Source organism: Mytilus edulis, chromosome 7, assembly GCF_963676685.1.
Source record: "Mytilus edulis chromosome 7, xbMytEdul2.2, whole genome shotgun sequence".
NCBI lineage: Eukaryota > Metazoa > Mollusca > Bivalvia > Mytilida > Mytilidae > Mytilus > Mytilus edulis.
Window position 1 is genome coordinate 69,755,644 of NC_092350.1, and position 27,003 is coordinate 69,782,646.

General features: G+C 32.9%; 1 protein-coding gene across 1 annotated transcript; it reads left to right on the forward strand.

Moving 5' to 3' along the window:
- Positions 1-2,584: 2,584 nt before the first annotated feature.
- On the forward strand, positions 2,585-25,736 carry LOC139482113 (protein SpAN-like). Its single transcript, XM_071265780.1, has 13 exons — positions 2,585-2,740; positions 6,196-6,295; positions 11,630-11,768; positions 12,465-12,534; positions 13,589-13,798; positions 16,339-16,465; positions 17,978-18,103; positions 18,467-18,618; positions 19,734-19,882; positions 20,698-20,819; positions 21,289-21,398; positions 22,485-22,606; positions 22,952-25,736. The coding sequence occupies exons 1-13, from the start codon at positions 2,681-2,683 to the stop codon at positions 23,229-23,231; spliced, it is 1,767 nt and encodes a 588-aa protein (XP_071121881.1). The 5' UTR covers positions 2,585-2,680; the 3' UTR covers positions 23,232-25,736.
- The last annotated feature ends 1,267 nt before the right edge of the window (positions 25,737-27,003 follow it).

Consider the following 27,003-nt stretch of genomic DNA (forward strand, 5'->3'; position numbering starts at 1 on the left):
AACATTTAAACAAGAATGGAAGGATGTTGATCATTAACATCTTTGATTTACAGAAACCATTAAAAAAAAAGAATTTACGCCCCCCGTGTAATGCTCGAATATCGATCTTTTTTGATTTGTCAAAAAAAGTCACGGTTTTTTTTCTTCTTCGGTGCGTCGCATTTGCGCATATGTAAATACCATATGAGCACAAGGGAGCAGATTTGTAGGTACTTAATGACAATTCCCTAATGACAGAAGTGCTGATTGTCAATTTTGAGAATTTAATTTGCTGAATAATTATTATAGTTTTCCAACCACTCGCTCAACATTAAAACGGAAGTGACGACGCCCCTAAACGCACAAATGACGTTCACTAAAACCAGAGTTTTTGACGGAAATGCATCGAACTCGAAAGTTGTCTATTGTGTTTACCAGCTACCCTACACGTCTAGGTTCATTTACATAATTTCAGGATTAAATGGCAATGAATCCAGTTTCAAAACTTTTGTAGTCGGGTAGGTAGTTGGCATTTGAAATCAACTATTAAACATTAGATATGAGCTTAGAATAATATGTGTGATGAAAACACATGCATGAATTTTAAAAAACTTTCACTCGTGAACGCTTTTATTATCTTAAATTATGATATGGAAGTAAGAGCATGACATGTGACTTTCAAGCATGTTGCCATTACTTCAGCTATATGCTAACCTTTAGCTGTTTCTCTTTTATTTTTCCTGTTATGAACTTCGACGTTTCCATTATGATTCTTTTTTCTACCCCAGGAATAGATAACCTTAGATATATTCGGCAAAATATTTGATTTGAAATTTTGGAACTTCCTTTCAGGTCCTTTCAACTTCGTATTTTGTTTCGCCTTTTTAACTATTTTTATTTGAGAATCACTAATACTGAAATTGAGAACGGAAATGGGGAATATGTTAAAGAGACAACAAAGAGCAGATAATAGACGACAGTCACCAATGGGTCTTCAGCGCAGTGGGAAAATCCCGCACCTGGAGGTTGGCCTCAGCTGGCCCCTAAATGAAACTAAGAAAAAAACAATTAATTTGCAGTATATAAAAGGTACCTATGAAGCTGGTATGTTACTCTGAAGAAAAAATATAGGAAACCTGTCACATGGTTTCATTTCCCATGAAAATTGGACTTCAAATTTATCTATACAACATCTACCAAGAGTACACACAGCTTTAATGACGAGTATAGATATAACTGAAGGCATCCAGGAAATAAAATAAGAAGATATATGGTAGATACATTTTTTGAAAAATAAATGCACTAAGTTTATTGAGCAAATTGAGTGCGTAAATTTAAATTGCGATTTAATTTGTACGATTTGCATTAGACATAAGGTTTGCAGAAACTATGATTTGCAATAGGATTATGAAAAAAAATATGTAAACTCTAGTCAAGCCTTAACTGATGTATATTAAAGTAGTAGCTGTATAATTTGCACGTTTCTAATCACTATCACACATTGCTTTCAACCGACTTGTGCAATATCTACACACACTTATATATAAAAGGTATTTTTGACATCACCATTATATTATTATAACTACAATAAATTATTTCAATCAGCAACGAATGTTTTGTGATTATTCTGCAATCTCGGATTCACGTATTGCTTTTTTTTTAAAGACGCAATTTAACTTGTTTATTATATGATGGCAAAAAAAAGTATAAATTTAAACATAACAAATTATTTGGGCACTGGACGTTCAGGTAAGAAAAACCAATCAAAACATGAAAAAATCTGTGAATGTTACTTACCGTAGTTTATTTCAATAGATGAAATATCAATGGGAGCTACCATTTGATTTTTAGGGTGTGTGGCTAGGATGAATTATGTAAAAAAAAAAAAAAAAAAAAAGGCAGGACAGGACAGGAATTTTAAGTTAAAAAAAGGCAGGACCGATTAGAGCAAAAAAAAAGGCAGGACAAAAATTACAACTAGGACAACATTTTTCTTCCTAGCCACCCCCCTTTTTTCGACATAAATATCAAATGGTAACTCCCTATAATGTGAAAAAATACTTTGTCTGACTTTTTTATTATCCCTTCTTTCTTTTTTCGTTTATCTTTTATTCTTAAAGTCCAATTATATTCTTTTATCTAGTTTCTTCTATAACAGAATGGTCAATTAGAGAAAATAGCAAAACCACATCTTCTTTTTTATAAATATATATAAAAAGGATTGTGTCTGTCCATGACCTTCAGTTAGCCATCAACTTGGTCAAGTACTTAATCAGGCAGAAAATGAAATTCCGTCATATAAAACCATTGATTAAAACTGATAAAGTACAGAGACAAGTTGTTATTAAAGAGAATTATTTGTCCGGTCAATAAAGCCGTGTCCAGCTAGTGTCGACTACAAGACCACAAACTCTAATAATCTTCCGAGACATAGCATGACAAGTGTGTAAATATATTGATACAAACTTCCTCTTCACGGCATTATTTCGTAAACCTAATCAAAAGATAAAAACAAAGTATGGAAAAGAGATTAAAACAGATATATGCTACTTAATTTACATTTGATTTTCGGCATTTCTTTCATCAGGCAGAGTTATCAATTTTTTTCTGAGACTTTGTACATGCGCCTTGATAACGGATTTAGATACAATTTTAGTAAATAAACAAAAGTGATTATCGTATATATACTGTATATGTGGAGATGGCCTCTAATTCTCAGTTTTTATTGTCAATTTTTGTGATATTTTCTTTACTATTTGAGGTAAGGTTTTATTAAGCAATTTGATACATTTTTCTTACAAAAAGATCAGGTTCGCTATATATATCTTTTTTTTTTATCTAGAATGATTTTTGTGTTTATTTTTATGTTACAATTAACATTTGAGAGTTATCTTTTATGTTACAACATGTACATGACCTAATGAAGATAATAGTAAATACATGTAAATATCTCAGCCTTATTTACAAATATTCAAATATAAAGCATACAGGGAGAAACCAGGCGAATGCAAAGAGGTGTGGTCAGTTTTCCCCTTTATATGTTTCACTCACAGGGACATTTGTAGGTTTCTGAAACCGACAGAATATTGTTAGGACCAAAGAATATAATATTTGGGAACTTTTCAATAATTTTACATATTCCAAATATTAATCATAACACAAACAAAATCTGGAGGGTCCGGGGGAAAGGGGGTGGTAGATTTTAAACTGAATTTCGTTCTGACAGGTAAGAGTTGAAATTGATTAACAATGCATGAATATTCTGCAACCCTGTCCCAAAATGCAGAAAACAGCTGTGAACAAAAGTTCGAATTTATTTTCGTTGAAGAAAATAAACAGGCATGTGACAGATGAAAATGACTATGATAGTCAATCCGCTTAAAATCCTCGTGCAATACCCCCTAACCCCCGCCCCAGAACTCTCAAATAAAAAATGAAATCAGCTTTCCTATAACATGTGTTTATGCCAAGGATTTTTTTTTAATTACATTAAAGTTTTTTTCGAGCCACGACAGATGTTGGTAATACATAATGTACCTTTGCTACGTTTGAAGCGTATGCCTTTTGTATATTTTTAGTGAAGAAGTTTATGAAGAAAACGTTTTAAAATATATCGAGTTTAAATGAATGAATACTCAGAAAACATTATCAGAAAAATTTGACTATAAATGAGTAAAGTTGTAGTGACCGATTAACGAAAAAAGGGGGAGGGGGTAGAGGGCGTAAGGGAATAATCGTTTGCCAATTCAGGTTGTAACTAAATACTCAATCACATGTGATTTATATCCGTAAAGGCCCCTTTCCCTTTTTTTTCCTTGGTAGCAAAGTATTACTTTCTCTGCATGTTTAAGAACCTATAAAATCTATATTGTTTTAGATTAAACAGAACGCATATTTTCTCTTTGGTGCGGTGGTTTTTTGTTGCTTTTGTTTGGGTGGGGGGGAAGGAGGTCTTGAAAGTTTAATCTTCATGTATATTTAAAATATAGTACATTTATACAAGCGCTAAATTTGGGACAAGCCACCATATTTCAGGATTATGGGGTTTTCTGGTTTAAAAAGGGCTTATTGCAAATTTGTTTAGTCCATGCTGAATATCACATCATGTCAAAGAGAGGCGAACGATATCAAAAGGGACATCCGAATCCAAGTTATTATGACTTATTTATTAAAATAAAAGTATTCGATTCAACTTTTTGATTAACAAAAGCATTAATTTATATACATATATTTCATTGGCTCTATGTAATTTCTTACATCACATTTGAACATAATTTAAATGTTATAAAACAGCGCTTTGCTTCTTTTTTTATTTAGAAAATGTACTTTAAATTCGCAATTAAAATAGTTTTAAACTTTTCTTAAAGGAAGATTGAAGTAGTTTTTGTTTCAGTTTCAGGATGCATGTACATGTATCTACCACAAATAGCAACATTGACTGTAACAGTATAAGAATTAGTTTACAAAATGACATCGTAAATATGCATTCCATACGGTGCATTTATTAAACTGATGCAATTTGTATAAATGATTTTCGAATTTTAAACACATAAAACAACTTGTTTATAGAGGATAAAGTAATTTCAACTTCAAACAAAAACGTAAAACTACTTCAATATTTGTATAATTAACAAAAAGTGTAACCAAAGTACATGTTATGTGATGTACCTTGTTCACAAATACTTCTAAACGACAATAAAGGGACCAATCATTTGACTTTTAAAAAAAGGGGGTAGGGTAATTTACTTTGAATAAAACATTTCGCACAAAGAGCATTGTTTTTAGTTTTTGACGCTTTTTATCAAACTGTTTTTTTGTTTTCAAAATTTAACACTATAAGATATTCTTCTGCTTGACCACAATATTCATTTGTATAAAATTGGAAATCAGAATATTTTTAGGTAAAAACCATAACCCCCCCCCCCCCCCCCCCCCAAACCCCCTTCTTGGAGTTAATTTACCGTATTGACCGTTCCCTAAACATCACCTATTAAATCTAGAGGAAATTGAAGGAACTAGACGTAAACAGGCACTTAAATTTGTAACTGTTTGATTTGCATTCAATTTACATGTAGTTATAATTTTAAACAGGATTTTACTTTTACATGAATAAAATTATGTTTTAAATTATCTTACGACTTTTTTTGAACTTCTATGTTCTAAGGCAAATGAATTGTTTCTGTCAATGGATGTTTACTAATCACACTCATACGAGTGTTTTTTCGTATCAGTGCCGATAGCAAACCCCTATCGACAGAAACAAGTGCCAGTGGATAAATTGACCGAGTTTGAGAACAAATTCAAATAAAAAATTGCACCATCTCTATCTCAAAAAGATGTATACAGTGTAGTGAACTAATTTTGGGACATATAATTTCAAAATTATAGAAAAGTCTACAAGCTTTACAAGAAAATTTGACAGCTTCAGACATACTTATATTAACTGGACCATGCAAATCACTACTTATTAAAAAATAATAATAAATGTTTGAAAGTGTATACATGTATAAAATTTGCAAGTTTCTGCAGAACTATAAATGTTGGGACACCGAACATTTTGTTTATACTGCATCTCCACTATTTTTAAGATATTACTGCTATAAAACAGTTGTTGTCAAAATAACTACATGCAAGTTACACTGTGCACTGTTACACTTAATTCAACTCAATCTTTGAGTAATACTCAGCAAATTAATTCAATTCAATTCTTATTTTACTTTAAGCAAAAAATGATCAATAATGGTCCTCAGTACAAGCACTACAAAAATGATAATACAGTATCAAATATGGGGCGAAAGATACAAGAGGGACATTTAAACTCGTAAATCGAACATAAACTGACAACGCAATGACTAAAAGAGAAAAAGACAAACAGACGGACAATAGCAAACAAAACACAATATAGAAAAACGAAGACTAAGCTCAAACACTGGGGGTGATCTCATGTACTCCGGAAGGGTAGACAGATCCTGCTCTACGTTTGGTACCCGTCGTGTAGCTCCCATGTTCCATCTCCAGTACACATATAAGAAATGATTTCCAAAAGAATGTTTTTGGTATTGTATATGTAGAGTTCTATATCTCCAGAAAAGGGAATGATTTGTTTATTTAAGGTGCTTGTTAAAAAAAACAACAGTTGATCTTCGACTCCATAAAATAAAACAAATATTCTCATAGTAAAATTGTAATTTTGATTCGAAATTATCTTTTTTACAGGTGTACAGTAATACACATGTACGACGTGTACGACGGGAAACCACAATAACACTATGGCCTGATGGGATAATTCCGTACACCATACCTGCCTCTCAATATAGTGAGTAACTTCTGTAGATTATACTTGTTGGGCTGCTGGCTGCAAAAAAAATATAGTCACAATGAATGAATAATTATCCGAGCAAGTCTTTGCACTTACTTCTTTAATGCGGCGTGCTTAGCGGAGAAGCATCAAGTATCTATTTTCAAGTCGTTGGTTTTTACCCCGCCTTGGTTCGAACCTACGACCTCCCGCTCTCGAGGCGATCGCGCTACCACGAGACTATGAGGAATAATATCGTATACTCGTATAACATACCTGCCTCTCACTATCGTACTAGGTAGATCCTGTAGATTATACTTCCTGGTGCTGGGTTGCTGCAAATTTTATTTTTCGACATATGTCACAATAAACCAGGAAGGTACATAAATGAATAATATTTGTATATTTTTTTTAGGAGGGGGGTTCTTATTTCTTATAATTTTGTGAACTCTTTAACTTGTAAATAGGACTCAGTTTCATTTCGACATGATCAGATTGCATGTAAAACTTCATTTATCTCAGCTATCAAAGTCATGTAGCAGAAAATAGATATTTTTCATCAAACAAAGAAAATTACAGCTATACAGTAATTTCAATAAAGATATAAAAGCGACTCCGACTAGCATTACATCTGAAGATTTTCCAATTACAAATGCACAATTAAATATTTATATAACCTAAAAAAGAAGTTATGGCGAACGGTATAAATCATTAGAATACTTATTTGAATAATGCATATAAACGACCAATTTTATACTCATAGATAAGACAGAATTACTGAGTTTGTACAAACATGTGGTATTAAATTATAGTTCTACATGCTATCACTTGTGAACTGTACATTGATTGTGCAATTATCTTTATGCCAAGCATATTATCTAAATTTCCCTTTGAAACAAAAGTTTATTGGTGCTTTTTGACTTTGAAACTATGATTTAAGCTAGTAATAAACATAATAACGTAATCTTCCTTGTGGAGGTCATTGCCTTTCTGGTATGTTTTAAAATTTATTTCATTTCTCTGAAACCACACAAGGTCGACATACACAAAGAACATATATAGATGACAGCTGAGGCTTTCCTTAATGTAGAATGATTGCCACTGAGAAAACTATCCACCAGGAACGAAATGATTGTCTAGTTTTAAATGCATGAAATAGTGTCCACTAGACGTTAATCAAATGTGAATTATTGACATTTTCTGAGATCTATCCAATAATTCGATATCAAATACTTCAAAGTTGTTCTCACTATATAAAATTACGCATATCAAGCATAGAACTGGCGGGGGAAAACTCCCAGAAGGCATTGACCCCATCAAAGCTTCAATAATGGCCAAATAGACTTGTTGACTGGTGATGATGGAAAACGCAAGTGTTGTGTCCCTGAGATATCACCTGGAAAGACAAAAAAAATTTCACCAAACTCTTCATACAAAACTTTAGAATGTTCAACTCGCACCACATGGAAGTGATTACAGGTGTTCCGGACGGTCATCAGATCCTGCTTCACTTGTGGCACCTGTGATGTTGGTCATGTTAATACAAATTTGGCGATTTAAAGATTGCGAAATAGATGACAATATGAAGATGTCATTGATCTTAATTATTACATATTGTCCAAAGAACTTGTTGATTTATTGATTGTTAGTGTGTAAAACGCCACTTTCGACACTCTTGGCCTTTATCCTGGCGACTTATAATTGGTGGAGGATGGCTGAAGCCACACCACCCAGAGAAATCCACTGATCTTTTAGAAGGAAAACTGGCAATCCTAGTCAATTATGATCAGAATTGAATGTCCCTGCTACGTGGGGGTTCGAACTCACAACCTCGGTGTAGACAAGCAAATGGTACAGTAGGCGAGCAACACAGACCAATCGGCCACCGAGACCTCAACCAACTCTTGATGGCGTCCAATGAGACAACCCTCCAACGGAGTCCAAATGACGTAGAGGTTAAAGAAAAACTATGGGTCACCGTACGGCCTTCTAAATGTATTTTCATCTTAAAGATCAAACAGCCTATTCATTTCTACCAGTGATTTTTCCTTAAAATTTTGTGTGAAGGTATTTCATGATTTGAGGAACAAAATATGATGAAAAAAATTGGGGGTCACCGACTTAGTTTTGTCGCTATAGCAACCTCAGTTTCGTGTTTTCCCGAATATTAACATAATATATGTACTTGTTATATAAACTCTCCAAAAAATACTTTATATCAAACCTACAAGCATAATTCTTGTTTCACGTTAAACAGTAGATTTGTATCTATCAAATACAGGTTCAAGAGTTTTAGACTCGTATTGTTTTGATCTTTAAAAATATGATTTATTTCATTCCCGCCAAAAATAAAACGTAAAAATGAAAAACGTTTCCAGTATTAAAAAATATCTACCAGTGATTTCTTCATAATAATTTCAAGAAGGATAGTGCCATGTGTACTCTTCAAAATAAAGCAATAAAAAGTGTATGTCACCGACCTTTCAAAAAAGTTATGAGTGATTTTCATGTTTTTTTCTCGTTCATTTTGAAGAAAAGAGTTGTCTTTCTTCAGACCATTGCATCTGACGTCATAGTACAAACTTTCCTTGCTGGCGCACTATTTGAAAAAAATCGCAAATTGGACGTTTGAAACCCACATTTAAATTTCCAAGAATGACAACTATATTCACCTACTTTATTATCCGGTAATACAAGAGATTAAATGCATGTGTCAGTATCAGATCTTACGATGTTGCCACACAATATTAACCTTCAGAAACACCATCCGTCGGAATGGAAAATTGTTTAAAATAACCTTTCACGCCGCTTTTGTTAGGAAAGTCTGTTTTTGTCCTCTACCCTCATTACAAATTATTGAAAATAAAAAAAGAGATGAAAGATGGCACTGGCTAACTACAGAGTGTTTGATTATATCAGACTAGATGTGTGTGGTTTTTTTTCGCGTCAATTTCAGAAGTTTGCCGTATCGAACTCATTTGCTACTGTTGACAGATGGACATACAAAAGCACGGACGGACTTCTTCATACCATTATTTTTTCCCGATTAAGACAAACGTATAGACATTATTCCATCTAGTTTGTGAATTCATTATTTCTTAGTATTTAAGATATAAGGAAATTAAAATTATAGGTATAATATATGAATTAAAGTTTTTGATTCTAAAACGTTATACATCTATCATAAAATACAATCCCTGTTATTACTTCCTCACGTGTTTTGAATAAACGAGACAGTAAATATAAAATACAAAAAGTTTTTAATTCAAAAATGTATTTAGAAATAATTTGTCTGTTGAAAACTATTTGAAAATTACAAAGTAAGATTTCTCCAACAGGATAAATTATTATAAAGCAAAATTATTGAAAATAAAAATAGAAATGAACTAAGCTAACTGGTTAACTTAAGAGTATTTGAATATACCAGACTAGTTGTGCTTGTTTCTTTTTCGCGTCAATTTCAGAAGTTTGCCGTAACGAACTCATTCGGTACTGTTGAAAGACGGACATACAAAAGCATGGACGGAGTTCTTTATAACATTATTTTTTCCGACTAAGACGAACGTTTAGAAATTATTGCATCGAGTTTGTGAATTCATTATTTTAGAATATTTAAGATATAAGGAAATTAAAATTATAGGTATAATATATGAATGAAAGTTTTGGTTCTAAAACGTTATACATGGCATTTATCTTAAAATACAATCCTTTTATTACTACCTCGTGTGTTTTCAATAAACGAGACAGTAAATATAAAATAAAAAAAGTTTTTGATTCAAAAATTAATTTAGAAATAATTTTCCGTTGAAAACTACAAAGTAAGATTTCCCCAACAGGATAAAATATAATAAATCTAAATTGCTCATTTTGGAAATTAAAACAAAGAAAAGGTTTTGCCGGCATTGAAAATCGAAATTTGTTTTCAATCTTTCTTCACAGTTGTAGCTAAATGAAAGGGAGCGATTTAATGTAAGATATCATTCTTGGAGAAATTGTTTTTGTCATAAGTTAAACTTACAACAATTTAGTTTTAAACACCGAAAATTTAGATTTTAACTCACATTCTCTGAGTATTAGTTTTATAAATATTTTTTGCCTTACAGCTAATTTCCTAATGCATGTAGGGTAAAACTTTGGTTGGCTTCCTTGCTTTGTTTGTATAAATGTTTACTCAAGCTCTGTAATTAAGATTGACATTTTTATATATAGGTATGTAAACCTGTACGTATGCTATTTAATTGAATTGGACGTTATCAAAACATAATTATACAAAATATACAAACAAAGCAAGCAGGCAAACCAAAGTGTTGATCTACATCCATTAGGAAATTAGCTGTAAGCTTCAGTGAGATTAGACAATATTTTTATCATTTCTCCTTAAGACAATTTGAAATGAAACAAATGACAAACAAAAATGACCCTTTGTCATCATTTTATTTTTACTATAAGATTTTGTCAAATAAGCAGTATAAATAAATTTTAACTTCATTGCAAGATCGGACATTACGAAAATCATCCAGACATCAGTTACATGCACATGTTGCCAGTATGTCAAAACTTTAACGAATAATTGATTATCGGCCAAACCTTGTGAATACTCAATTTAAAAAAAAAAAATTAAATTGAGACTAAAATTAGAAGGATCGTTGCATAAGGAACATGTTTACTAAGTTTTAAGTTGATAGGACTTCAATTTCGTCAAAAACTACCTTGACCAAAAACTGTAACCAAAAACTTTAACCTGAAGCGGGACAGACGGACGAACGAACGGACGCACAGACCAGAAAACATAATGCCCATAAATCGGGCTTAAAAAAAACTTTCACATAACCTGTACACAATCGGCGCAAACGAAAGACAAAATCTACGCAAGTGAAGAAGAAAAAAATGAAATGCAGATCGACGCAAATATAAGACAAAATCTACGCATGTGAAAGAATAAAAAAAAATGAAATGCAGAACGATGCAAATGCAAAAAGTCGAGATCAAAATTTATATTTTATCATTTTTATTAGAACGAAGGTTAAATATAGTGTAGTTTCTTATGTGTCCATATGTGTTAAATTTCCACAGGATATTAAAGTAGCGAGACGCATAATAGTTCCTCTTTTCTTGGGAGACGTAGCGTACCTACGTAGCGTATACCATGTTGGAATTCGAGAAAAACGCGAAATAGGACGTTATAATTTGACGTTTTTTCATTGCTAGAAACAACGTCATAGAGCTTTTATGTCACTACCAAGTTGCGTTAGCTGATGCGCATAAACAATAGGCTGTTTGGTCTTTAACTCATGTTTTATTTCTTTTGCACAACTTCATGTACATGTATAAATTATTATGTCTTGTAACTAGCTGAAGAGCAACAGAAAAAGATACGTGTAGCTATGAACAGGTGGGAGGAGGTCACGTGTGTTCAGTTTGTACCATATACGGAAGAATTACGAAAACAAATGGGCGCCAAACGATATATTGAATTTTATCTAGGTTCAACGTAAGTACTGTTAATATATATATATATAAAGATATGTATGATTGCCAATTAGACACCTCTTCACAAGAGACAAAATGACAAAGAAATTAACAACTATCATGTCACTGCATGGCCGACAACAATGAGCAAAACCCATACCGCATAGTTAGCTATAATAGGCCCCGAAATAAACAAATGTTTAACAATTCAAACGAGAAAACTAACGGCCTAATCATTTAATGTACAAAAAGATGAATGAAAACTAATATGTAACACAACAACAAACGACAACCACTGAATTACAGGCTCCTGACTTGGTACAGGCACATACATACAGAAGCTGACGGGGTAAAAAATGTTAGCAGGACCCCCCCCCCCCCCCCCCCCCCCCATAACCTCGGACAGCGGTGTAACAGTTCAACATAAGAACAAACTATAAAAATCAGTTGAGGAGGGCTTAACTATATGGATTAAAATAGAAATACATCTAACAAAACACAGAGTGGACGTAGTCGTGTACTTGTACTTGTATATCCCAACAAGACCGGCCATCATCTAACAGTTCTCACAGTTACTCAAACCCAATTACAACTTAAACATAAAGCATTACTTGGCGGTTTTTTTTTTCTTCAAAAGTTATATATTATGAAGTCTTGAGACTTAACTGAGTAAAATTGATTTTCTGTTAATTTCATATTGATGTTAATAAACTTTCAGATGCTTCTCAAAGAATGGACTTGCTAATAGACAACCACAAACCATTGGCATCAGTCCTGGTTGTCTTGATGTAAGTCTGTAATTGTATCTTCAAAACTGTTAATTTGGTCGTCATGACAATATACAAATTGTGTAACACAGGATTATAAGGGAGCTACCATTTGATTTTTATGGGGAGGCTAGGATGAAAAATTTTGTCCTGCATTTTTTTTAGTTGTAATCTCTGTCCTGCCTTTTTATTTTTCACTCTATTCGGTCCTGCTTTTTTTTTTTTTAGTTTATCCTGATTTTTTTTACATAAATTGTCATCCTGACTTTTTTTTTTTGCAAGTGTCTCATCCTGCCTTTTTTTTTTACTCAAAACTCCTGTCCTGCCTATTTTTTTCAAATTTCATCCTAGCCCCCCCCCCCCCCCCCCCCCCCCATAAAAATCAAATGGTAGCTCCCTAAGCAATCTACTGTAATTTCAGTCAATCTCGCTCAACATACTTTAACGTGGCTTTATTTTAAAGTAGCAACCAAAAGCTTATTAATAGCAGAGGATTGGGAAGCAGGGGAACGGGGACCCCAAACACTTTTTGTTGGAAAATTTGGTTATTTCATGGAGCATGACAGTCAATGTCCCCTCACTCCTTTATGAAAATTTGCTTAAACCTGAATTTACTTTACATCAACTGTGTACAGTAATTTCTTCATTTCAGTACTAAACGAGCGTTCTAATTTAGAAAATAGAATTTACGAAAAACTAGTACGAGAGATATGGACCACCAACAACAACTGAATTTATGCTTTAAATGTGTAGTCTTGTGGTGTATTTATAAAATTCAAACAATAACATCAGGCGCGGATCCAGAGGGGGGGGGGGGGGTTCCGGGGGTTGGAACCCCCCCTTTTTTTGAACGATCAATGCATTTGAATGGGGACATGTAATTGGAACCCCCCCCCCCCCCTCTTTTGTCCTGGGTTAGGAACCCCCTCTTTTTAAAATGGCTGGATCCGCCCCTGAACATTTACGTAAATCTAGTATGACAGATATAATAACCAACAACAACAACTGAATGTATGTTCTATTTGTAGTCTTGAGACTTGTTTATTAAACTGAAAGGTAATGTGTATTTTTTCAGACAGTATCTATAGTCCATGAAATTGGTCATGCCATTGGTCTTGTTCACACACAGCGCCGAGCGGATAGAGATGGTTACGTCATAGTCCACTATGATAATATCAACATGGCTTCCTTCGCACAGTTTGATACCACAGTGATGCGGGGAACCCCGTATGATTTATTCGGGACGGTGTATGACTATGCCAGCGTCATGCATTATAAACCAAAGGTATGTTCCTTTTCTTACTGTTCCCTTTGCTATGTTTTGAATATATACTCCTGGTTGATACTATGTCCCCCGGCAAACACATTTTCGTCCTCTACTTTTGGAAACTATCCTGTCTTAATTTGAACGTAATTCATGCGCGGATCCAGAGGGGGGGGGGGTTCCAGGGGTTGGACCCCCCCTTTTTTTGGACGATCAATGAATTTGAATGGGAACATGTGATTGGAACCCCCCCCCCCCCTTTGTCCTGGGTTAGGAACCCCCCCCCCCCTTTATAAAATGGCTGGATCCGCCCCTGTAATTTTAACACTTGTCTTTGAACTTAATAATTTTGGAAGAAGGTACTTCCGTTTTGGTTATTATACGTTTAAGAACAAACCAATAATTATTAAATTATGTTTTTGGGTAGGAGATTGGTTATTAACTGATCGGTCTGTTGATGGCAACATACGGTGGGATTACCTCAATTATTTATAGTGTGACTGTCCTTTGTCAATTCCAAATCAAATTGTAAATGACATGTTAATGAAACAACACTGCAACCTCCAAGCAGAAAAAAGGTTAAAGCAAAACCAATATATCAGGTCATTAATGTAGAAGGGGGAAAGTAACTAGGATAAGGCCACTTTTTGGTCCATGAATTGAAAAGCAAAATATAGTGTATAGGTGACCGCTATGGATGATAAACTTGGATTTGATAGTAAATAGCAAATACAAGTTATTTGCAGTATATGTATATTCGTATAATACAGAAAAACGCGAAAATAATTGAAATTAATAGGCTAAGCAAAAAAAATATATCGGATTTTGGTATAAAGGGGGAGGACTCACAAAAATGTCTTGTCCCCATGTACCTATGAATTCACCCTTGGTTTTTTTCTAGTACGAACTTTTGTATTTAACTAAAAAATATATAAACTGTAACAGAAGTTTATAAACATGACTTACATGTATATGTGAATAAAATACATTCAGAAAGTAATGTTATTATTATAAATACATATTATAATTCATGAGATAATTTGGAAATAGTGATCGGAATCTTTGACCTAAAACTCAAAATTTATCAGAAATATATTTTTCATACCAAAAATTAATATTTTTTTGTACTCAATGACGGCAAATTTCAATAATGATATGTATTACTTCAAAAGTATCCAAAAAGTTCGAAGTAACATAAAAATGAATATACAATGTAATCATATTCAATTATCGTGATTATATGCGTCAATTGCGTTTTAATGTCACAAATCTGCATTTGAAATAATGTAAAATAATTCATGTGCAGTGACCTACATTAGGTCAGCGAGGTTATATTGGCCTTTACGTGGAAGTTAACCATTATACATAATTCATTAAAATTAACATATTTTATAGCCTCTGATCGAAAAATAAAAGTATGTTATCTAGTATACATGTACTTCCTTCACAGGTTTGTTCACGAATTCTTATATCGTAATTGACAAATCAGTTTTGGTGTCTCGCCACAATGCACCACCTACTGGGTCTGGTGGTACATCGTACTTGTCTCGTGCACAGGATGAAAACCATTTTTCTAGTTCTAGTCTATCTTACGAAGTTCTGTGCAATTGGGTATTGCATATGGCTTGTAGTGAGATTTATAAAATTGATCAGATTAGGGTGATTATAGAGTTTATGGAAAAAGAATAATTGAAAGAATTTTAGACTTTTACAAACCGAGTTCAAATCGTGTAACATTTAAGGAATGACTGTAATACTTTTTCTGTCTATGAAGAAATAACATCAAAAATGTGGTGCACGCACACTAAATAACCCGCGTCGGAAAAAGAATATGAAAGTCATTCCTTATAATTTAATTATAAATTACATTTTAAACCGGAGTTAATCATGAAAAAACGTTGATGACGCCACGATAACATGAGAAAATTATGTCTATGAGCTGATATACAGCAAAACACTGTCAGCCAATAAGAAGACGCGTACGTTACATCCAAAATTAAATACTTAACATATAAAAAATGCCTGTTACAGTAAAATTTTTCCGGTAGACGTTAACCATCAACTAACAAATCAACCCAACAATTATGTTAGGAGAAAACACTTGATATTCACCCCCATAAATAAATCAAATGGTAGCTCCCTTACCTCACCTCATGTTTTACCTATATACCAAGAAATATTTAGTTAGTGCGTTGTTCGTTTTTCGATTATCTTTGTTTGTAAGGTTTTTTTTCTCTCGTAGAAATCGTATGTTACTATTTGATGTGATCTGTTGTATTATGCAGTGTTGTTGTCGATTCATATTACACTTGTGTATGTACCAGAGGAAGATTTAGCGGAGCAGAGGGCCCGGGTCCCCCTTTTCTGGGAAATATTTGGTTGATTATATAGGAAATCATTTAAGCATGACCAGAGCGGGTCCCTCTAAGGCAGTCAGTGGGGTCCCACTTATGAAAATGTCTAGATCCGCCTGTGTGTACTAAAGGAAATGCATGGTATATATATATACATAATGCTAAAGTGGACGACAAACTTAACAAAAAATCATCCTTTTGTTTCAGTCTTGGTCAAATAACGGACAAGCGGTTTTGGAGACTAAAGACCCGGCATATCAATCTGTCATTGGTCGAGCAACAAAAATCAGCTTTTATGATGCAATGTGGGTAAACAGAGCTTATAGATGTAACGGTAAGTTAGAAATATTTAATGGTTCGTCTGTCCGTTATCTGTTTGACTTTTACGACTTCGTAGCAATGTTAAATGAAAGAAAAGGGAGAGAACCACACTAAAATAACGTTTTGTTCGTGTTTAGAATCTTAAAAATTTAAGGTGGAAAAAATGCACGAAAAGTGTGTTGTAAATTTGATATATTGCATGGTTCTTTGTTAGTTTTTTGAAAGTATTTCTCTTCAGCATATATATATATAGTATTATATATTTTTTTTCATCAATTAGAAAACATATGTCGTTTTTCAAAACAAATTTTTTTTGAATAAGTTAAAGAAATACAACTCAATAGCTACATAAATTTATTATGTTGTTAGATTTTGGCGGATATTTAGGTATCAAAAGTCCCATTTCAAATCTCTAATGTGTGTCAGAAACCTATATTATATCAAAAATTCAATCACAATCCAAATTCAGACAGTATCAAGCTTGAATAGTGTGTCCAAACGTTCCCCAGCTGTTCAGGGTTTGACATTTGCTGTCGTATCGGGCTGCGCTCGGCAATGCATTTTATTATCATTTACAATAAGATTTCGTTTATCAAAACAATACAATCTTAAATAAGTTAGAGAAATAGAAATTCACAGCTTCTATTGAATTACTAAATCGTTATTGGTTTCTTTTCTCCAAAATTTGCATTAAGGTTTATGTACCCTTCTGTAGCCATTTTTGGACGAATTTTTCAAACCTCAATTGTATCAAAACTAAAGATATAATAAATAATAGAGATAGGCCATTTAGTACATATTACAAGGGGAAACTTGATGCAAAGCATTATTTTTTACTGTTTCATTGCATTTGATAGAAAAAGTGGACTTTGTGGCAAATAAATCAAGATTTTTATAGAAAATCCACAGCCTTTAATACAGAGATTTTTGTTATAAAATTTAAAACATAAATTACTCACTTGATTTTCTATGATGTGCTAGTGTTTATTTTTTACAAAAAGTTCTAAGTAACCTGTAAATTCCAAAACACCTCGTGCTGAGTCACTAAAGTCGAGCGCACCCTAAAAGGTGTACTTGATTTTTGCCATATTTATACTTGTCTTAACCAATAACTACATTTATAAACTTGTTTTAAGGAAATCAATGCTAGCACTGCATGCAATAATCCTATATCTATCAGTCATCAAATTGCCAAATATGAGAGTACAAGGATAAAGGCTGTGGATTTTCTATAAAAATCTTGATTTATTTGCCACAAAGTCCTCTTTTTCTATTAAATGCAATGGAACAGTAAAAAATAATGCTTTGCATCAAGTTTCCCCTTGGAATATGTACAAAATGGCCTATCTCTATTATTCATTATATCTGTAGTTTTGATACAATTGAAGTTTGAAAAGTTCGTACAAAAATGGCTACAGAAGGGTACATAAACCTTAAATTGTATTTCTTTCACAACATTTTTATTTAAACATTGGTTCATCGTACTGTGTACAAATATAATACATTATTTAAATATGTATTTTAGAGCAATGCGATAAATCAAAGCGATGCCTGAACGGAGGCTATATAGGTGGCAGCACATGCAAGTGTATATGTCCGGATGGTTTTATAGGCTACCACTGTGAAGCCCCAATACCTGGATACCAAAGAAGTAAGTATAACTATAGACTTACAAAATGTGAGTTACTTTGACGATCACATCAACATGCCACAGTTTTGTAAACCAACTTATTTTCGTGTACTTTTATTTTCCGTTGAACCTTATAACGACGATATTGCGACGATTCATTTTTTCTCGATTTTATATATACTAAATAAGTATTGCAGTGGCATTACAAAATGTATCGTTGTTGGTGTGAGAAAATCAAACTTGAACATTTTTGCGACGATTTATATTCGCGACATTTTTTTCTACTCGACAAGTCACGACAACCAAATGGTTCACAGTACAAAAGATCAATTAGTTCATATTTCAACTACTGTATATTGAACAAAGCGATATTTTTATTTTCAGTAATAACCTGGAAATGTCCTGGAGGGTGGGTATTTGCTAATGGTCGTTGTTACAGACTTTATCCAAATATTTACATCACATACGACGCAGCTTTAAATTTCTGTACGAATCAGAGAGCAACTCATGTCACATTTGAAACAGGAGTCGAAAAGGTGAGTTATTAAATTCGATAAAATCAAACTGAAATAATTTCTACAGTATTAACAAACCAAATGACACTGTTCTTCGGACAAAACAATATATACTCCTATCCTAAAAAAATGATATATATGATTGGGTGGAACTTTCCATCGACTGCAATCGCTTATAGATCTTTAAATGAGTTATTGTAATGTTGCTCTAGCTTGCAGATGGTTTTGCTGTCTAACGAATTTTTGCTTAGCTTGTATTGACCGATAATTCATTTATTATTTTTTTTTTTTGCTATTTTGCAATTTCAATTTATCTTCTTTTAAATTCTTAATTTGCGACACAAAACAGTATTCCAGAGTTCTAAAAAAACAAACACAAATATTTTTGTTCAAGTATCACATCTACCACTGTTGATAAGTTAACATGTGGTTATCTTACAGGAATAGGTCCAGTAAGTCACCTTTTTGTTCCCAAAATTGTTAAAAAAATACAACATTAGCTATTTATTGGAATGAAGAACACTTCTGCTACATGAATATGGGATTTGTTTGACAATACAATGCACACATATCGGGTACTAGCATCATTAAATCATGCTAAATTACTGAAATATTCGCAATATTAGCATTAATTTTAGACGGTTTTCGTCTTAAATGGAAGTGGCTGCATATGTGTTCATTCTTGATATTTAAACGTAAGTTGTATTTGATGATATTACATATCATATATAAAAGTTAATAGCGAACACGGATGCGGCCACTTTCATTTTTGACAAAAACTGTCTGAAAAGGGACATAGTATGGCATATTTGAAAGATTTTTCATATCGAAGCTTGAATCTGAACGTCTGAAATGACTAAATCAGTTCAAATCTTTCTCATTTAAGCTTATTGAATCGACTGAAACAGACACTAATGTGTTTAAAAAAGGTAAAAAATCTTTCATCAGATGAACCCTTACCATACTCCTTTCCATATTGAATCTGAGACTGTAAAACAACACACCTAAAATAAAACTATAATACGAATTATATAGATGATAGTTTATAATGATGATAGTGAAAAGCAAATAAAATAATGTAAAATTCAAAAAAATTCAAACATATTTTATAATGTTATATTAAACATATTCTGTAGGACTGGGTTGTGAATACGCTTGAAGAAATGAAGTTTACTGGCGACACCCAAAGTATCTGGTTAGGAGTCAGGCGTACTGCTAGCGAATGGTTAAACAGTCTACCCTATTACCAATGGCTTGATGGGCAAGCATACAATGATTCGCTAATGTAAGTACCTATTTTGATAGAATGGTATGTTAGTCTTTTTAATGAATGAATCATCTTTTTACCAAAACTTAAGCATACTATGTAAAGTTATGAATCTATATGATATATAATATATATATATGCATGTTTTGGTTTTATATATTTATATAGTTTGACACTCAGAGACATTCTAGACTGACGCTTGAAGTAAATACAGAGTTCTATAATCTTTGATCTTGACAAACAAGAACAAAATGGTATTCATCATCAATTATAACACATATTTCTCTCGGAAAATGAGTGTATATCTTATGAACAAGTTATGATGAACAAGTCCGTTATATCATTTGCTCGTAAGATTATTTTGTTTTGTTTAGGGAGCTACCATTTGATTTTAATGGGGGGCTAGGATGAAATTTGAAAAAAATAGGCAGGACAGGAGTTGTGAGTAAAATTAAAGACAGGATGAGCAACTTGGTAAAAAAAAAAGGCAGGATGACAATTTGTATAAAAAAAAGTCAGGATAAACTAGTAAAAAAAGGCAGGACCGAATAGAGTAAAAAATAAAAAGGCAGGACAGAGATTACAACTTAAAAAAAAGCAGGACAAAATCCCCCCCCCCACCCACCCCAACCCATAAAAATCAAATGGTAGCTCCCTTAGATATGCGTCCATCAAATACGAAAATAACAAAAAAAATACAAAACAAACCCTCTCATATACTACTGTTGTTTTATTATTAATATGGCTAATTTACTCATTTGTGACGTTCTGTAATTTTTTTTGTATTTTTTTCGGTTCGTGATGTTTGAAAATATATTTCGTCTCCATTTTAGGTCAATTCACGATCTCGGTGCAGAGGAAGGAGATACTTGTGGATCCACTGACGGTCAGTTCCTGTCAATAGGACCTTGTTCGAAGAATTCTAACAGAGGATTTATCTGCATGAAGAATTTTGGTACGGAAATAGTAAAAAAAAAAAAGCAATTTAAAGTATAATAACAAATAAGTTCGATGTTTGTATACCCAAGAGTTGTTGAATGTAAACTTATTTAATGTTGAAGTCCAGTGTCAAATATTTAGGAATAAATGGAAGAAGAATCCCAGCGTTCAACCAAAAAGAAATCAAATGGACATTTGTATTGTCACGTCAGTGACTTGGACTGTTGCTTTGAAATGACTGATTGTCAGAATAGACCGTCTTGTTCTGACTGAAGTTTGCTCCATGCTTATACATTTAGTGTGATATAACAAATGCGTCCTTTTCTTCGATCGTATTAACAAAAAGGGTATAGAACGAAAAGCTTGCATTTGATTGGTTTTTTCAACAACGAATAAATGACAAAGTGCAGGTTCATTCTTTTAATTAAGCCCACATTTTAAAGTATGTTAATGATCGTTTAATTCATATTACCTGTTTATTTTAGACACAGCTTGTGGTGGCAGGTTTCGTCTCCGAAACAAGGAACAATATATTACCTCCCCTGGATATCCCAATGAATACACAGACAGCATGGAATGTCAATATGTTATACAGGTGAACAACTCTTGTATTAAATGTTGATAGAATAATTTTTAAAACGAATAGTTGCAACGTTTATATATAACATGCACATTGAGAGGTAGAATGCAAAACCAGGTTTTAAGGTGAACCGTGTTGTTAAATGATTTTCACTCACCTAACTTTTTCTGTTTTTATCTTTTCAAACTTGTGAGTCTGGGGCTACTTGATAAAGAATTATTTTGCCTACTTTAAAGTTAACACTTCTTACTTCCAATTTGACATTTTTAGTTCAAGTAGATATAAGGATGGTGTATCAGTACCAATGAAACAACCGTCCATCCAAGTTACAATTTGTGAATGTAAACCATTGAAGACCAAAGTAAGACCTTTAACACGTAACCATGGCTCAGACCGAACAGTAAGCTATAGAGGGCCCCAAAATGATAAGTGTAAAACCATTTAAACTGTGAAACCAATGGATTAATCTGTATATAAAACGAGAACGGAGAACACTTGTGAACCACACCAACAAGCAACAACCACTGAACATCAGGTTCCTTACTTAGGACATATGGAAACAAATGCAGTGGGTTTAAACGTTTCTATTTTGCGCCAACCCTATAACCTTTACCTGACACATTATAAATGTAACATCCCAACATAGAAAGACACACCATAAAATATCGATTGAAATCGCTTAACTCAAATAAAAGACATAAAAACAAAAGCAAGTGAACATTTATATTTTGCATATAGAAAACCAAGTTTCCCGTTGAGACAGATTTTTCGATTGTATCATGTTCTCTTAAAGCTATCACGTTATTTGTTATGGTTACAAATTGCATAGGGAGATTGTAATTTGGACTTATTAGTACCTCCACGTTAGATACAAGTTTTACTCGCAGAAAACTATAAACGTTAAATGTTTTTTAAAAATGTTTGAGCTTTGATAGCGAGTTGACGAAACATAACTTTCCTGAATATCACAAGCAATCGAATTATTTTTGCCACAAAAAAAAAAAACACTTTATAAATACGCTAATTATCTTCTTGAAACATATAGTTCTGCTATTTGAAAAATAAATATTCCAAACATTTTATGAATTATATATTTTATAGACAAGACGAGACAGGCGAATAGAAGTAACATTTGAGGTTTTTGGATTGGCTGTAACGAGTGGTTGTCAAGACGACTATGTTCTGGTACAAAAATCATACAGTGCATTAGATACAGGAAAGAAGTAAGTCAAATTAATTATATAGGTGTAAATTCTATGTTTACAAATAACGTTTGTATCATATTTTTATGTATCACATATTCTTGATATTTCATAACGTGGTAGATACAACCACACTTTTAATAAGATAAAAACTTATTTTTTAAACAGTTTCATTTCAAAATAATTGATTTGAAATGTGTTTCTTCTCAATCAGTTACATTGAGTGTGATTTTATCTTTAATTAACTAAGTTTTATACAATACACTATCGTTCAGATAACTTTTTTGATAATTCAAATTAACTTAAATTTAAGTACAAAGATAGTTCATAATTGTCTATCTGAATTTATGCTTCATTTTCTTTTAGATATTGTGGCGAAGGTCTACGAAACAAAACATTGACTTCCGATGGCAATCTTATGATCCTCACTTTCATATCAGACATGCGCACATCTGGTATAGGATTCAAAGCAAAAGTAAAGGCAATACGACCAAGATATGGTGCTGGACGAGGAGAACCAACAAACTTTCTCGGTTCTTTTTACTCTGTTTTCTCTTCCAACAACGAACAGACACAATCTAATTCCTATCTTGAAAGTGCATGGAATATATTTAGAAATATGGACCTATCAAATATTCTTCGATAAAAGAAGTTATTATACGTTTTCGTTAGAGTTCAAACAAACATTGATGTTTTTTTGTTGTTATATAAGTGACTTCTTTCACTTTCATAATTCTCCAGACTTGAGGGGAAGATAAGATTACGCTTTTTAAATATTGAATTTATATTTTTTTCTTCATTTAAGAATTGAATGCTTCTTTTTGTAACTTCATTTGGGGTGTGAAAGCGTTGACTGAGGTACATTTTGTATGAAACGCGGAAGCGCTTCATTCTAAAAATGTGCGCACGGTCAACGCTTTTACAACACTATGAAGTTAAAAAAAAAAGAAGCATTCAATACTTATAATTACATTTTTTAGCTATGATCATAAAAACACGAATTTAATGCTTTTTTTAATTCTAATTCACCTGTGCACTATATCGAGGGACCACGTGTTATCATGAAGGATAAGTTTTATTGAGTGATGCAACTGCTTACGGAATAACACGTGATGTGCAGTTAGCCAATCAGAATAAAGTATTATAATAAAACATACATCGAATGTAATTATTTGAAAATGGAATGGGAATCACAATTTCAAATCTAATAACTTCGAAATTGACTTTATGGAATTGTGTGTACCGATGCCCGTGTCTTCTTTATGAGATTATTTTATGTTTCAATTTATGAAATACACTTATCTATGAAATTAAAAGTATATATTTGAGTCTTAACAAACATATACCTAAACACCTGTTCGAAAGGTCAGTGTTTGTTTGGATTTTGTTGTTGGTTTATATATTTTTACATTATTCTACTCCTGTCACAGCTTAAATCCCCCGTTGAATAATTTCCACTAAACATGAATGGGTTGATAAGTGGTTATTTACGTCCCAGTCCACTTCCAATTGCAATCTTAATAGCATGTGCTGTTTTTATGTGCTGATTTAGGTTGTTTTACGTATTCATTGTTTTCTCTAGTTAGTCACCACTTTGGTGTTAACATGTAACTGATTATATAGTCATTTTTATAAATTGACTGTCTTCAAAAGTATGAATAATCTTAAAAACTATGGATATTTTTATCCCATGCAGATAACCTTAATAGCCGTATTTGGCACAACTTTTTGGAATTTTTGGTCATCAATGCTTCCATCTTTGTTTAGCTATCTATGCTAATTTGACCTGAACGACACTGATGAGTCTTATGAAGACGAAACACCAGTCTGGCGTATTAGATTATAAGCCTGGTATGTTTAATAACTATTAGCTTGTGGTAATGTTCTATTGTATTGTTTATTTGTGTGTTTCTCTGTCCTGTATGTTTGTCCATTTATTTTTATTGTGGTCCTGTCATGTAATGTTGTCATTTTTATGTTACATTTAACATTGCCATAAAAGCTTGAGTTTTGGCTAGGCAGAAAACCAGGTTCAACCCACCATTTTGTCTTAAAATGTCCTGCACCAAGTCAGGAAAATGGCTATTGTTATATTATAGTTCGTTTCTGTGTGTGTTGCATTGTTAAAATTAGTGTTTCTGTTGTGTCGTTGTTCTCCTCTTATACTTGATCTGTTTTCCTCAGTTTTAGTTTGTAACCCGGATTTGTTTGTTCTAAATCGATTTATGAATTTAGAACAACGGTATACTACTGTTGCCTTTATCTACGTTTGGACGAAAACATGGTTAAATTTGATGAATACCAGTTCTTCTCTTTTATAGAGTTATACGTTACATTATTAGGATATTATCATGCTCTCAGTAAAAGCTACATAAAAGCACTGCACTCAGTTTGAGGTAGACCTTTTAAATAATACATGTATGATTCACGATGATCCGTTAGTTTGACTGGCTAGCAACGTATTTCAAAAATTAACCTTCAAATCAAAATGAAATTTTATATTCATGATGACACTTGATTCCAGAAAAATGTGCACTAGTAAATACATGAAAAACTTGATAAAAAGTCAGGAAACTTTAACAAAGTCATGGCATTGCAACCGACAGTTCTATTCCGGAACAACGAGTTAAAAGTTCGTGTTACTTTGTGAATTCATAAACTGAACATTCCTTTCCGTGATCAGTCATAACTAGAAACATGTTCTTAGTCGGATGGAAAGCAATATTCTCGGGAGTTACAAGATGCTCTAATACTGGTTCCTTGTATCTTGTTGTCGTGTTTATTCGCACAATAGAACCTACTTCTTTGTTGCAAATGCATGCATATAAATGTCCTTGTTCGCCAATTTCTAGTCCTGTGATCTCATCGTTTTTTGTCATGTCGGTGGGAATTTCAATGTTTAAACCAGATTTTGTTATATGTATGATTGATTTGCGGTCAGAAATAAATATTTTACCACTGTTTTCCAAACACATGAAACATACCTTCAATTTGGCGTCTAAAGACTCAATAACAGTTCCATCTTTATTAAAAAGTATGATATTGCCATTGCAATTTGAATAAACTATGTCATCCTTAACCCTGATGCAATCAAAGCTATTTCCCCGTACTTTATGTGTAATATTGATTTTATAATTGCCTTCTATTTTCATGTTTTCGATATTAATTTTATTTATAGATATTGGACCAAAAGCTCCATAAATATTATTCTTTAAATCACAGGTGATACTGATTGGGATTAATCTTCCATCAATCCTTTGCACATTTGAACTCCTCATGTCATAAATTCTAATTGGCTTGCCGGCAAAAATAATACGATCATCTGTAGTAAAACAGGCTCCGTGATATTTGATCATGTTAATTGTGGAACAACTGATTTTGTGGAGAAAACGCGGGTTGACTTGTTGCATTTTGTAGACTCGAACTTGCTCTACTTTACGTAGAAGCGGGGCAGTAGTTTTAACCTTCTCTATTTTTATTTCGGATAGTGTAGCTAGAATTGGTTTAATAATTTCTGAACATTCAAATATGGGAAATGTGAGTCCGTATGCAATCAAACCTTCTCTAAATTTGGACAAGAAAACTTCTTCTTCGACTTGTAAGAGGTCTATAGTTTTGATTGCTGCAAAGATTCTTGTTTCGGATGCATGTTCTTTTAACGTTTCTATAGCAGTTTGTCTTGACTCCAATTTCTTTTTTCTTGTGGTTAGATCTTTAATTTTCGGAGTGGCTATTTGTCCGGCTAGCCGGACGAATAGTGCCAGGGCTATTTGTCCGGCTATTGCAATGCGCATGTCATATTATGTGCTTTCGGAAGTGCGTGTCATATTATCTTCAGTAGCACCAGGGGGCGCGTGTAATCCGATCACTGTTTTTTTCAATTTCAAGATCATGGCTGAAAACGGCGATATCAGTATTTGTTATAAATTTTGAATTAGAAAATGGAATACGATATAGTATGAACTTCAAAGAATGATATAATCTTATAAAAGGAAATAAAAAATAACTGAACTCACAAGGAAAATTGGAAATCATCGGAAAGATGATTGATCGGTGGACTATAGTTTTACCAAATAATTCGACTCGCTACAGCTGTATAAATGGTGGTAAAGCCGAATTTTCAAAGCAAGAGTATTTGAGAAAGGCCTTTACAATGACATGTCTAACTTAACAAGAGTGCACACGCTGAAATGTCTCGCCTTCTATACTAATCATTGATATTATGTTGATAGTCCTAAGTATAAAGCTAAGCTTTAATACAACTGTCACATAAACTTAACATTAACCAAGATAACTAAACAAAGACCAATGAACCTTGAAAATGAGGTCAAGGTCAGATGAACCATGCCAGGCAGACATGTACAACTAACAATGCTTCTATACAACATATATAGTTGACCTATTACTTATAGTTTAAG